Source organism: Marmota monax, unplaced genomic scaffold, assembly GCF_021218885.2.
Source record: "Marmota monax isolate L192 unplaced genomic scaffold, Marmota_monax_Labrador192_F-V1.1 WCK01_AAM20220418_F8-fsc00003, whole genome shotgun sequence".
Classification (NCBI taxonomy): Eukaryota; Metazoa; Chordata; class Mammalia; order Rodentia; family Sciuridae; genus Marmota; species Marmota monax.
Genome location: NW_026694084.1, coordinates 28,795,814 through 28,810,337, shown reverse-complemented (window position 1 = coordinate 28,810,337; position 14,524 = coordinate 28,795,814). Strand labels below are relative to the sequence as shown.

The 14,524-nt window shown below is 45.7% G+C and overlaps 2 protein-coding genes across 3 annotated transcripts in view; one reads left to right on the top strand and one right to left on the bottom strand.

The window, feature by feature from the left end:
• The window catches only part of Anxa13 (annexin A13), a 53,012-nt gene extending 40,596 nt beyond the window's left edge, over positions 1 to 12,416 (top strand). For both annotated transcript variants that reach the window (XM_046465004.2, XM_046465003.2), the window contains 6 exons: positions 28 to 107; positions 1,491 to 1,559; positions 1,960 to 2,061; positions 5,969 to 6,044; positions 9,245 to 9,357; positions 11,775 to 12,416. In XM_046465004.2, coding sequence (XP_046320960.1) covers positions 28 to 107; positions 1,491 to 1,559; positions 1,960 to 2,061; positions 5,969 to 6,044; positions 9,245 to 9,357; positions 11,775 to 11,894 — 560 coding nt within the window. In that variant the 3' untranslated portion in view covers positions 11,895 to 12,416. The remainder of the gene's footprint in view (positions 1 to 27; positions 108 to 1,490; positions 1,560 to 1,959; positions 2,062 to 5,968; positions 6,045 to 9,244; positions 9,358 to 11,774) is intronic.
• Positions 1 to 14,524, bottom strand: part of Fam91a1 (family with sequence similarity 91 member A1) — a 184,635-nt gene that overhangs the window by 113,851 nt on the left and 56,260 nt on the right. The gene's annotated exons all lie outside the window — the stretch shown is intronic.

Here is a 14,524-nt window from a genome sequence, read left to right as displayed (position 1 = left end):
CTCCTCTCCCTTTTGCTTCTTCAAAAGTATTTGACAGGAGCCTTGAATCAGATGTCAAAGGTGATGTAAGTGGCAACCTAAAGAAGATTCTGGTGTCCCTGCTGCAGGTAAACTGTTCTCACCTATTTTACCATCTGAGGAAATAATTCTTGGCCACATGGTACCATGACAAGAAAGGTAAACTAGATAAACATTTCCTTCTTTTATTAAAAGTTGTCCACCCTTGCTCCATCAGCCCAGGGACCAGGAAGTTATCCACCTGGGATTTCTCCTCTTATAACAACCTGCCCAGTCTCGTGCAGTTTGCAAAGCCTTTGGGTGACTGGATTAGCTCATTAAATATAACCACTTCCCTTGACCAGTGAGGAAAGTCAGGCCTCCTGAGATGGGGAACCTGCCTGATTCACAACCAGTAAGACCCGGCCCAGGAGCAAGACCATCTGACCCAAGCCAGGCCCTTTCCACACCACACATCTGCACCTACTTCTAGGATGTGCCCAGAGTCTAGGCCTGTAGGAACTGCTGTAAGGAACTCCACCAGGGCAGCAGGGCTTTCAGAAGTGGCCCTGCTGGAACATAGCCCTCCCACTCCAGGGTCTCCAGGTGGGTAGCACCTGCATCTCATTCACAGCCATCTACTTGAACTTCATACATTTCCTCCATTTCATTTATCCCACTGTGGATAGACTGACAGAACAGAACCAAAAAATTAGGCATCAATGGCCGCAGGAGGGTTGTGTAAGTTTTCTCCTGCTGCATAACGAATCACCACAAACTAAGCAGCTCAAAACAACTGAGATCTACTTCTCACCCTGGCCACAGGCCAGGAGTCCAGGGATGGGTTAGCCGTGTCCTTTGCTCAGGGTCTCACCAGGCTGAAACCCAGGTTTGGGCCAGGGCTGCCATTTCACCTGAAGCTCAGGGAGAATTCCTGGTGCTCTGAGGCCATCTGTGGCTCCCTGCCACATGGCCCCCAGGAATAGTTTACAGTAGAGCTGTGGGGTTTCTTCCCGGCCAGCAGAAGCTCATCTCTCTGACTACTCCCATCTCTCACTTTTAAGAGGGTCCTGGTTGGGCTAGGCCCACCCAGAATGACCTCCTTTTTGATCCATTCAACTAATTATGGACCCGAATGACATCTACAAAAATCCCCCAGACCATCTACCATCACATAACCACAGAGCGACATCTCTGTTTCCACTGTTGCACACTCAGAGAAAGGGATTCCATCAGGCTGTGGGTCACTGAGGTCACTGCTGTCAGCCTGCTCTGAGGTCAGTGGGGTTCCTGACTGATGCTGATTTCTACAAGCAAGCATTTGCACAGAAGTGACACTCTTTATCAGTCTGCCCAAAAGATGGCAGCAAAGAGCAGGCCTTGACGCTTTGCCAGGCTGAAGGGTGCTTCAGGCCACTCCGAAATCACCCTCACATCCCAAGACGGTGGTCCAGCAGGAACTCGAGTTAACAACAATGTATCGATTTTTCTAGGCAAATCGTGATGAAGGAGATGAAGTGGACAAGGATCTGGCTGGTCGGGATGCCAAAGATCTGTATGATGTAAGTGTGCTCATGTGCCAGTCTCCGCAACTTCTTTTGTTTTTAAATTATGAGCATTGTTTTCCACAAACGTTTTCTTATTTCATGCACATGGGAGTTACTTGGGAAATGAGTGTGACCTTTAAGAAATAAATATATGCTTACATCTATTCAGATCATATATAGGGAGTTGTTCCTGTTCTTATACTCTGGGGCTAACCTGGATCCATTTGGGAACCAGGAAAGGTATAAATAATATAAATATATAATGCATGTTTGTGGGTTAGATGCTCAAAGTGCTTAGTCAATCCATTTGACTTCTATTCGGCTTGTATTTTAAAATTGCCTGTAAGTAAGATCTCATCACAGCACTGAATATGCGGTCTTTTCACAAAGTCCTTTTCAAATTGTTTGCTTCCAGGCAGGGGAAGGCCGCTGGGGTACTGATGAGCTTGCCTTCAATGAAGTCCTGGCCAATAGGAACTACAAGCAGTTACAAGCCACCTTTCAAGCCTATCAGATTGTAAGTAATGAAGTACTGAGGGGAGAGGGCTCCCTCAGAAACTCTCCTGAATTATTTCCAAAGGAAGCCAGGACCTGGGATACAGAGCTAGAAAATCACAAACAATAGTAGTTTTCAGTGGTGAGGGGTGGGGTAAGGTCCAGGATGCTTCCCCTCATCCTGCACAGGACAGCCCCAAAATGGGGTGCTAAGTCTGAGATACCCTGGGATACCAGGGACATGCAGAGTGTTATGTTTAGGAGCAAAACTTAAGAGTCCAGGGTTCAGGTGCAAATGCTGGTTCTACCACTGGCAAGTGACCAAACATCTTCCACCCTCTTCTGTAAAACAGGGACCATGAGCATCACCACCCAACCCTCATAGAGCTATTTGTAATAGTTAAAGAAGACAAAGGCTCAGAACAATATCTGACAGGTGGTAAGCTCTATTATTGGTGGTATTATTCCAATTTACAGCTGTGTTCACAGTGTACCTACAACTCTCCAGACAGACATGAGATCCCTCATGAAAAGACATGGATAAATTTTGTTTCTAATCTCACGATTAAGTTAAGCCAACAAAGTGAGTTAGCTATTTCAGAGTACTTAGTTCTAAGCCCTTCCCTTAAAAGCGATCTTGAATTGGCAAAAAAAAAAAAAACTTTTTTTCTCCTATTTTATTTTTGTAGAGTACTTTTACCTGTTCAAAGCACTTCTATGCCTTGTGTCTCATTTCAATTTCACGACAATATCATAACTATAATGTAGGCTGAACAGCTGTTGTGGCCTGTAACTGTTGGACAGGGCAAGTCCGCCCAGTGAGGAGCCATCTGTAACTTATCAGGACCACACAACAAGTCAGTAGCAGAAAGTGGATGAGAGCTCCAAGCCTCCCCGGCCCGAGCGCCTACCTCGGCTGGAGCTGGCTGCTCCTCACTCGAAATAGCTTTTCCTGGGAGCTGCCAGTAGATGAAAAGACAACGAGGCTTCGGAATTTTATCATTACTGCATGGAAGCCTTGAGGGGCCCCTGCTTTCAAATTGTGCCCAGAGTCATAATCAAAGGCAGCCAATCGAGCAGCCCCTGCTCTCAGTGCCTGCAGGCCTCTGGCCTCTGAGTTGGAGGACCTCTCGGTGACCATGGTCCTCTTCCACGTGATAGAGGCCACTGATGGAGTTTCCAAGAATGGCTGTCATTGGTGATCACCAGAGAAATTCCCACATGGGAGTGAGTGTGTGTGTTGTGTGTGTGTGCGGGCACTCTGTATGAACTAGTGACAACCTGAAAGGACGCACTCTAGGTCAATATCTCAAAGTTGATTCCAAAAAAGCAGCATCAGTATCACCTGAGAATTCAGTCTCCACCCTGGACTCACTGAACCAGATTCTCTGGGGTTCCGGTCTAACCAACTGCAGGACTTAACAAGACCCGAAGGTGATTCTGAGGCATGATGAAGCTTGAGAAGTTGGCCCCAGGCCACTAGCAACAGAGTCTGGGGCAAATTCTTAAAGGCCTAACTCTTCTCAACTATGAAGTGGGGTTAATGGTACCCACTGCATAGGATTAGTAAGGATTAAATGAATTCACGGAAGTAAACATTAGACAGTACCTTGCTTGCTGTACACGCGTGCTCGATAAACATTAGCAATTGTTAGCACTCTCCCCATTTGAACCAACAGGACCAAAAATCAGAGCAAATCTCCAAAGGAAATAAAGCACCCTACAGAGTTGCTGATTCTTGACACAAAACCAGCTCTAAAATGCTACCTGTATATTCTAAAAGCCTTGTTCAAATATCATTCATCTTGATCTTCATTGCTTATTTTTTAGAATTTACCCTGTTCTTAGAACCTAGGTTCAATACGTTTTTGATGGTATCTGGCCAAGAGCACCAAGACACTTGTATGAGATCACTGGAATGTATTATGTATTAGATTGTCATGGCGTACAGTTGAATTTTAATTTTTGGCACAAAAACTCAGGGTTTTGTCCTTTACTTGCCCTCTAAGCCTAAGTCTTAACTTCTGACATGCTCAGCAATCCAACCCAAGAAACAGAACCTCTCCAAACTGGTACATCCTGCAAGATTATTCCAGTCCCAAGTTTTACCAAACATGAAACACACAATCACAAAGTCAAAGTTAGTTCCACAACAGGGCTCAGAATAAATAGGTTACACACATGCACAGCCCAGCCCCACACCTCTCCATCCTGAGCCTCACCTCTTGGCCCTTCTCTTTACATTCCTAAGCCATCAAGAGCCAGAATGGCCCTCTGTCATCAAAGCCAGAATGCAGGGGGCTCTGTGGTCAGCATACTGTTAATTTGGAGGCATCCATTTTAAAAGAGAGATGTGTCTCCCTACAGGCACTGCTACCTGTTTAACTAGTCTCTGAGACTGGTTTGGAATCCACCCTTGTAAAGTGTTTTTTTTTTTCTGAGATCAGAAAACCTGGTTCTGTCCAAAGAGTCCCCTAGGAATTAGGTATTGAGATAACTAAAGTGAAAAGTGGACACAGGAGAGTCTCAGTAGCTGGGCCAGTCCATTATTCCAGACTCTGTTCCAGAGAGCCCAGGGAGATGCTCCTGCAGCCTCCAGGAGGGCTGGAGCCAGCAGAGAAAAGAAGGAAGTAGCTTCTCATTGCAGCATGTGAATAGAGTCCCCAGGAGTTGTGCAAGGAAGAGCACTGAGGTTCCGGAACATGGCATCAATGTCCAGGACTAGTGTGGGGAGCCCACCTCCACCTTCCCAGACCAGCTGTTCATCTGCCTTTATCTGTTTTGTGGGCTGAGAGTCTGTGGAATATTGAAAATCACTCCCCTGGCCTGGGATTAACAGTAGAAACAGAAAGTGGTTTAATGTGAAGATTTTTTTTTTAAGTAAATACAGATCTGTGTGAACAAAAGGTTGTCTTGAAATTCAATCTCAGTCTGCAAAACAAGAACTCTGTTTCTGGGAAAGTGATAGGCATCCCTTCCTACCAACTTCCAGACCAAACCCCAGAAAGCTGGGGGCAGGGACAGGATTGAAAGGCCCTGCCCTTTTTACTCTGGACACATTGAGGCTTGTGGCTTTGCAGACATGGCTGGGGATCCAGACCCCCATCCTCTCACATATATTGTGCTTGCATCTCAAAGAATATTTTGTTTACCCTTGTTTCCATAATACAAACCATCAGCTCCACTAGTATGTACTCAAAGGTCCCAAGTATTTATAGGATCAATTGTGCCATATCCTGAAAAGATCATTTCTAAGAAAAAGGCAAAGTGCTCAAATCCTGCAAAGAGCTCTCCTTTCTATTTGCCTGCCCTGAGCTTGGCCCTGGCTGTATTTGTGTTAAGGAGAGTCACAATTTACTCTAACTTTAGCTTCTGTAAATATTTGGAAAGAAACCTAATGTGCAATGCTGTGCAGAGTGACATGCAGACCAGTGGTGAATATAAGATCATCTGCAGTCACCCCAGAGCGAAGGAAAGTGGCATTCTGATGTGGTCAACCCCGCTCTGTCAGGAACATTAGATCATGTCCCCATCATGAACTTCACGGCCTCCACTTATTCCACCCAAGCTATAAGTGACTGACTCCCAGTTCCAAGACAAGGAGACAAGGGAGATGCAGGTCAGATTATTATACCAGTCTCCTGGGAACTGGAAAAGATGAGAAATACATTGGAAGTTAAAATACTGTAGAGTGTTACAGTGTGGGTCCAGTATGGGTCCCCTCTGAACTAACTCCTTAGCAGTAAGAGCTCCTCTCAAATAAGGGGCAGCCACCCCCACCCTGAAGAGCAAGAGCCAGGACAGGAGCTCCCTACAGCTGAGGCACTAAATCTGGGAGAGTTTAGCACATCATTTAGAGAAAAGACCCAAGAACCCCAAGGCCAAAAGCAAATTCTAGAATAACAGCCAGACTTTGCTTGTCTCTCCAGCTCATCGGCAAAGACATAGAAGAATCCATTAAAGAAGAAACATCAGGAGACTTGCAGAAGGCCTACTTAACCCTGGGTAAAGTAAAGTTAGGAGGGTCCCTGTCCTAAGTGAGGCTTTCTGAAGCTGGCCTGGGAGACTGAGTTCTGCATGCAGGAGGATTTCAGGAATGACATACCTAAGCAGCATCTGGCTTAGGTGATGCTGTGTCTGTCCCGCAGGGAGCTCTGAAATGGGGATGGTCACAGTGGAACAAGGGGGCCAGGTTTCTGCACACCATGTCAAACTGTAATGGGACCTTTGCAACCTTGGGGAAGTCAGCAATTTCTGCAGAGGGCACCAGATGTGAGCAGTCAATAAGCAACCCCCGGAATGCATGCCTCAGCCCTGAAGAAGACATCTCATTGTGCACCAGAATGTCCACTGCAGTCCTACCAGGGTAGGGAGTCCTAAAGAGCATTTGTCAGCAGCCCTGGATCATGATCTAGTCTCAGGTGGCAGTATGGGGCTCAAATGACACATACTCAAGAATACCTAGTTTAGTATCGAGACAAGTTTTTACACATGCCCCATGGCTGGAGGGTTTCCTTTCCATTTGATGCCCTTCAACATTCAAAGAATGAGTTCTGTTTAAAAGGGAGGGGAGGGAGACTAGATCTTGGCTATGCCAAGCAAACCCCAGGACCTTCTCTCCAGGTGTTGCCCAAAGACAGGAAATAGCAGAGAGATGGGCACAGGGCCGTGTCTTGCAGGCTCCCTTTTTCTTTCTGCAAGCACTGGAATGAAGGCATTGTCCATTGTCCACACTGCTGTGGCGAGGAGTCCAGGGCACCAACCCAAATGGCATGAAGAATGGAGAGACACATCCCCAGAAGAGGAAGAACCAAACAAGCAGTCCTGGAAGCTCAAAAATGTGCTCCAGTTGCCAAACTTTACTTGAGATTTTTTTTTTAAACAATGTCAACAATTGGGGATTTTTTCCCCCATCCATGCTCATTTTGCATTCAGTTAGCAGGACCTCTACTGTGATGTGCAGAGGCCTAAATGTTTCTAGTATTATTCATGACCACATGGACACACAGGAGCCCTAGTGTGGACGACTGTCCTTAGGGCTTTAAGGAAGAGTCTCCTAAGCAGATGGAAGCCTTTGCAGATGGAGCCTCTATTTCAGAGGCTCTAAGGCCAGAAAAATAGCAGAGTGCTGTCAGAGGGTGGTCCTGCAACCAGTCAATGTTTTAACATCTACTCAGCACCAACCTGAGTACAGGGGTTGTGCTAGGTACAGGGATCAAAGGCAAATAAGACCCAGTTCTTGCTCTTATGGAGTTTAATATCCATAGTGGATACACACAAGTCAACAGATTGGGCTATAGTAAAGAAATGAACAATTAACAATCAGAACAAGGAGAGTACAGAGGAGGGAAAAGTTAATCCCTGGGAATTGGGAGCCAGGAACTGCAGGAGTTGAGATATTCAGTAGAAAAGCAAAAATAATTAGAAAAGACCTTGAGAATGAACCACACAAATAATAGAACATGACTCCACAACTCTAGTTTCTAAACATTCCTCACCCTGCCCCCACCTAACTCCTAGAAACACCAGCTTATAGCTACAATGTAAAAAGAGGGGCTCTACCCAAATGACTCCCACCATGACCATGGGGCCCAAGGATCACCTGCCTCAGAATCTCCTGTTACAACAGTTTCCTGAGCCCCTTTCAGGTTTCCCGTGGAGAAACCTGGAATGGAATGGAGCCCAAGAAGCCACACTTATAAGCTCCCCACAGCTCATCTTGTGTCCCCTGCTCTTTGAGTGAGGTACAGCACAGCATGAAGAGTTGGCTGTCCATCCTTCCACTCACCTGAGCAACTTGACCCCATGCTTCCCTCGCTATCCCACTGAAAGATTCCTCCTGCTGCTAACAGCATAAGCTACTCCCCAGACACAGATTATCTGCACTAAAGATGGTGAAAGTTTTCTTGCCAATCTATTGGGAAGAAGGAATGTGAAGGAAGAAGACCCTGAGTAGGTTCAGAGCACGCTGACTCTGAGCCCATGATGGTTCAGATCCATTCATGCTGCCTAGAGAGGAAAAGTTTGTCAATAGCTCCAATTGCCTGGGGACCACAGTGAGTCTCAAATACGCTGTTCTTCAAAGCAGCATACAGGTTTCCACCAACAACCCCACCCAGGGGCTTTTGGACTATTCTTGGGGTAAAGAGACCAGACATCTGGGTTGGGCTTTTCTTTTTCACTAAAACTCTGGAGGCTGACATGTGGCCTATAAAAGGAGACTGACACTCCCCCACACACACACCCGCCCCCCTAGGCTCTCCTTCCCTAATCCTGCTCCCCCTCCCTTGCTCAGAAGCATCAGCCACACAGATACTTACCTGGAAAACAAGAGCCCCATTCCAGGCCATATTAAGCTTGCATGGTCCACATGTATGCGGAACTTATTATTCATACTAACATCAAAAAATTAATCTAGAGAAATGTTAACAACCCCAAGAGTAAATAGCTTATTGCTCTTAAGCATTAGTCATAACAGATGTATATGAGCTGGAGGAGGAAGGGAAATGGTGATTTAGCCCAGGAATAGAGAGGCACCCTGTCGCCCAGCTGATGCTTAGAAACCACACTCCATTCATCTGTGGATGGAGCAAAGCTGGCAGGCAAGGGGAGGTCAGAAAGAACACCGAGCAGCACCCTGGGAAGGCGACCAATCATCTTACCAAGCCTACATCCAAGTCACTGGCTGAGAAAGTCATGGGGAGCCTGGAGAAGGTTCAGAGGCAAGGCTTCTAAAGGTGGTTGAGCACAGGAAAGCAGCCCACAGACCTGAGGGGTCAACCTGCGAGATTACGGATTTTTATTACACGAGGTTGCTGGCCAGCCTGTGTTGCCCTCAGAGTCCTGCTCCAGCACCAGAGATTTCCCTGAGATAGGAACAGTAATTTCTGCAGGTGAGACCCATGCACCCCACAGGACAAACCTGAGGATGACGCCCTCCCCCAGAGGGCCTTCAGGAAGCAGGATGTGCTCTTATTCTGCTGAAGTGCTTTTGATCTGGCTCTGGTTGAAGGCCCTGGTATCTTGACCTGGGGAATCTTCCAGATCTCATTCCAAAACAATGTGACATCAGCTTCTTCCAAACTTCTGTCTCAGGGGTCAGTCAGCTCCAAGGGTTGCCAGGGGCCACTCCGGGCCCTGGTAGGGTTTCCATGTTACCCATCAAATTGTGAACACCACCCCTATCCTTTTCTCATCCTGCCCAGTGAGATGCGCTCAGGACCTGGATGGCTATTTGGCCGACTGTCTGTATAAGTCCATGAAAGGTGCAGGGACCGATGAGGAAACGTTAATCCGCATCTTGGTGACCAGGGATAAGGTAAGACACACTCCACTCCAAAGAGGCAGCTGCACCTTCTCTTTTGCCCACGACTGATGTCATGGACAAGTAGTTTTCATTAAGGACCTATTTACAGGAAAAGCAAAACAGAGATGGTCCCTGCCTTCCCAGAATTTGTAGAAGACTATGCTCTGCTTCAATCTGTTTCTTTTTATAAAAATACAATAATGATAGTTGCTTCTATTTTTGTCCTCTGTGGCTCTGGAGAGTTCGTGGTACTGTGTGGAGGGGAACTTACAGAAGCTACGCCCAGCTCCATTTTAAGGAAGCCAAAACAGGGACACTGAAGGAGGTTGCCCGGCCACAGAGATAATAAGCAAATGACTCCCCAGTTCCTCAGCGAGCCCTTTTTAAATTGAACACACCATAGAAGCACAATTTTTGCACAAGGAACACTTTAGCCTAAGAGTGTTTCTCAACCTTTTCCTTATTGTCCCCCTAAGGATCTGGTTCACACACTTATTTTTCCTAATTGACAACCTCCCTCCACCAACCAAATGTTTTTTAAAACCACAGACAGTATTGTTGATCCATTTATGTGCCGTTTGAATTATTTATTTCCAGGAATAGCAATGCACCTTTATACGTTAAAAGATTAAGGGTCCTTTTTACCCTTTAAGGACCAATTTTTGTCCCCTGTCAAAGAATGTACGTGTCTAAGAAAGAAAAGGGAATGAATTGCCAAAAGGTTGGGAGCAGCTGCCAAGATGCCGAGCTAACGCTTCAGGACATCAGGTCACAGATAGAAAGGGTGTGACGTCAAGGGGAAAGCGCATTCTCTGCAGTGGCAGCCCTGGAGGATGAAGTAGAACAAAACAGGTGAAAACCACAGACATCTTCCCCCTAAAAATTGACAAAGGGAGAGGGAGAAGTGCCAGGCCAAATCTTGATCCACGCCTTTTGACAAATACTTAACATCTGACGCTGGTTTTAAATAAAACTTCGCAGCAAGACAGTTCTTTCGTTTTTTCTTTCTATTCCTGGAATATCTCCTCCCCCTCTCTCCCTCCTCCTCCATGACTTGTCTTTTTTCCTAAGTCTGCTTCTCTCTCCTCCCTCTCTTCTTTTCAGCCTCTCTGCCGCTCTCCTGGAGTGCTCTCCTCCTCTGTCCTCTCTAGAAGACTTCCGGCTCTGGCTGTCTGGCTCTTAGCAATGCATCTCCCAGCCCAAGACACCAGAGGTCTCGAGGTTCACAACAGAACAGACCCAAGGTTCTGAAAGAGCCCCAGGGAGATTGGATCCATCCAGAGTGCCTGTCCAGGGCTCCATGTTCACCCTGACCTAGACCATGGAATGTTCAGTTCCAGAATGCTCTGTCCCCTCTCAGTATTGACCAGTGTCCTGAGACAGTTTCTCCTGGCCACTTAGAGTTTAGCCAGATCCTTTAATCCCTCACAGCCACAACAGAGGTCCACTGAGCCCGCATCCTGACCCACACCTTCTCACCCATCCCCCAGCACTAAGTAAGGAGCCAGACAGGGGAGCAGGGGACACAAGCCATCTGCCTCCAACAGTCCCTCTCCTCCTGCTCAGTGTCCACTTCAAACAATCCCTCACTCCCCCACCTTCTCTCTCTCAGTTCAGCCCTCTAACTGGGGCAGAAGAATAAAGAATCAGATACCTGAGCCACGGTTTCTAGGTTCGCAGTGCAAGGCAGAGCCTAGACCAAAAAAAAAAAGAAAGAAAGGAAAAATACTCCTGGTTACAGAGGGCTCTTTGTTTCTTTTATGAGACTCATTTTCTTCAATCTGGAATTATATCTTTTCTGAAGCACGTTACCTCCCTCTTAGCTGGAAGGAGTCCTTAGCAGAGTGATCTTCTTGGCTGTTTTCCTCCTGAGGTCTATCCTCATCCACAGCACCCAGGTTTTTAAGCTTTAAACTAGTCCTACAGATGATTTGAATTTTGTGGACAGGTTCTAATATCCGTGCTTATCCAGAGTATAAGGGGAAAAAAATGCTTCATCTGAGGTTTCCATTATGATAATTTCCTTTGTCTTCTACCAAGGGTTAGCAAACTCTGACCTATCACCTGAGCAGGGCCCATCACCTGTTTTTGAACAATCCTGATATCCAAGAATGATACCTTTCTAAATCCAAACACAAATAACTTGAAAGAAAACTCAAAAATAAAAATTCTATTCTGTAACACATAAAAACCATTCTGACGTTCAGGTTTTGGATTCCATCAATACAGTTTTAATGGCTCATACAACTACATGCAGACACCTCTGGGGAACTGAACTCAGCTTTCCTTTTCCCATCCACAAAATGGAAATGATGATAGCCCTACCCCTAAAGGCTGTTTAAGGCAAATGAGTGTGAGGGCTTAGCTGACTGTTCATGGGGAACATACTGTCAATGCTGGGGTCCCCCCTTCCATTATCTTTCCTACAGGTGGACCTACAGGGCATAAAGGCCAAGTTCCAGGAGAAGTATCAGAAGTCTCTCTCTGACATGGTTCGCTCGGACACCTCTGGGGATTTCCAGAAATTGCTGCTGGCCCTCTTGCACTGATCTAAGCCAGAGCATTAGGAGGAACACAGGGAGAAACTGCCTTTATCAAGAGCACATTCCGAATCAAGCTTGAAAACGGGACCATGGCACCAAAACCCCTCAAGTCCTGGTTTGTTTTCTTGGCATCTTAAGCAGCTGAAAGGCCAAAGCTATTTACATTAAGAGCAACAGCCTCAAGACACTTGGATGGGTCGTCTTGAATGCTGGCTTAGCCTGTATCTAGGTTGCCTCCTAACCTTCCTTTAACATGGTAACTGAAAGCTTTCCAAGCACAAATAAAATCAGCAGTTGATAATAACAATAATAATAATAACAATGATAATAATAAAATATAAAAACCCTATGCATTTGTAATAAAATGTTAAGAATACCTATCACACAAGAATGTGGGAGTGTATATGGTTCCAGTAAAGACTGAATGGTTATAGTACAGGGAAGACAAATTTAACCAATTTGTTAATTTTCCTTCTGAGTGCTCAATTTCAAAGCCTCAATGTTAATTAAAGTTGTGGATTATGCCTAGTCAGTTGCTTTTCCAAACTGGCTTGAGTAGTTTGGGCTCTTGTTCTGGAAATCATAGGACTAGTGAAATGCAAACACATTTGGGAAAATGCACAACTACATCTATTGACAATCACCAAGGACAGGGATCAAGGCTGGCAGCAAGGAAACAGTGACCTGCCCATGTGACCTGCAAGTAGGGGTAAACTGCCCTAATCTCTGCCTGGTTTAACTGGGTTTTCTCATTCTGAGACATTTGACTCATCTGTCTTCCTTCGGATCTTTGAACACCATTAAGCTAAGCAAAGTGCCAATAAGGCCAAGGCCCATAACCTGCCTCTCAAGTTCTGCACCAATAGAATCTCTGTTGCAAGATGTTGGTCTCATAGTCACATGGAGTCAGACGTAGAGGGACCTGTCAAGAGAACCTGGGCACTTTGGTCTCATAATTACAGTTACACTCATTGGATAAGTATTTATGCCTGGCCACTGCTCAGTAGCATAATTTTATACATAGTCCTTCCCACAGCTCTATGAAGTTAATATCACTCCCATTTATCAGTTGAAGAAACAGAGACATTAAGAACCCTGGCTAAATGCATTTGTACACAATAGAATTAAGATTTGAGCCAGGCACAGTGGCACAAGACTGCAACCCCAGCAACTCGGGAGGCTGAGACAGGAGGATCGCAACTTCAAAGCCAGCCTCAGCAAAAGTGAGGCACTAAGCAATTCAGTCCTGTCTCTTAATAAAATACAAAATAGGACTGAGGATGTGGCTCAGTGGTCGAGTGCCCCTGAATTTAATCCCCTATACCCAAAAAAGAGATTTGAATCTCAGATTGACTGACTTGAGAAATCACACTATTAACCAAGTGGTTACTTTTTTGGAAAAGTAATTGAAGCACATGGTAATAGGTCTGTATTCATTCATCTGCTTAATTCCCTGCTATCTGCCAATCACTGGGGACACAAAGGTAAGTACAACACAGTGTACACCTTGGGCAATCCATTCTCAAGACAGTAAGGGAGACAGATATCTCCATTGGTCCACACAATGCTCCATGTGCTTTAAGAAGAGTAGAAAAGGGGCTTTACCCATAAGCACACAGCTCTGCATGGGGGATCTGGAGAATGTTTCACACAGACACATTTGTGTTGGGTTTTGAAAAATGCACAGAAGCTCTTCAGAGAAATAAAGGAAGAAAGTCACGAGCAAAGTCTCCAAAGCATGAATGGGGCAGGATGTGCTCAGGAAAAGATGGACTCCATTCTTCTGGAGCATATATGTGTTGAAAGAAGGGATGGACTGGGGTGGAGGGCCCATCAAGGAGCCTGCTGAAGACATAATTGGATCCCATCAGCAATAGTTCTACCTGCCAAGCACGAGCTGGGTCTTTTGGACAGTGGCAATCAGCAGAGAAGTCTAAGAAAATGAGGATGGTGATCAGATCCGGGCCTGGGGAAATCACTGTGGTGGTGTGATTCGCAGAAAAGCAAATTCGCCCAAACAGTCCAAGAACAGATGTCATATCATGGTGTGTCATTTTAGCAGCTATGAAACAGTGACTGAGAAATTAATAGGTTCTGTTCATGTTGGTGTCTTATCTACCCAATGGTCATTGGAACCACTGTAAGCTTTTACTCATAAAAGGCTATTTTTTTAGAGCCAAGTTCAGTGACAAAACATACTCTCATTCATTTATTGCCAAAGGTGATCTTTACTTTTAAAAACAGGAACAAAGAACCCCATTCTTAGGATCTGAGCTCATGGTAAGAACAGAAAAGCAAGCCAATGGAAAGAGATTTGTTAAAAACAGACACAATTTGAGATTGTTGGAGGCCATGACACAGGCAGAAGAGAAAAGGAGTTTCATGGGGGAAGAAATGGGCCAAGTGAGACTGTGCAGCAAGGTCATTTGCTCAAGGTTACCCAAGGGAAGGGTTAGGGCTAGAATTCAGCTCTAAGTGTTTCTGACCCTAGGACCTGTGCTACCCACAGTATGTTTTATGGTCACAATGACCTCTCGTATAGGTTGTCTACTGCACAAGACTGCCTGGTTGAGGAGACATTTGGGGCCTGAAATTCAGCCCTAGCTCTCTCCCACGGAGTCTGCAGGGCCGCAGCT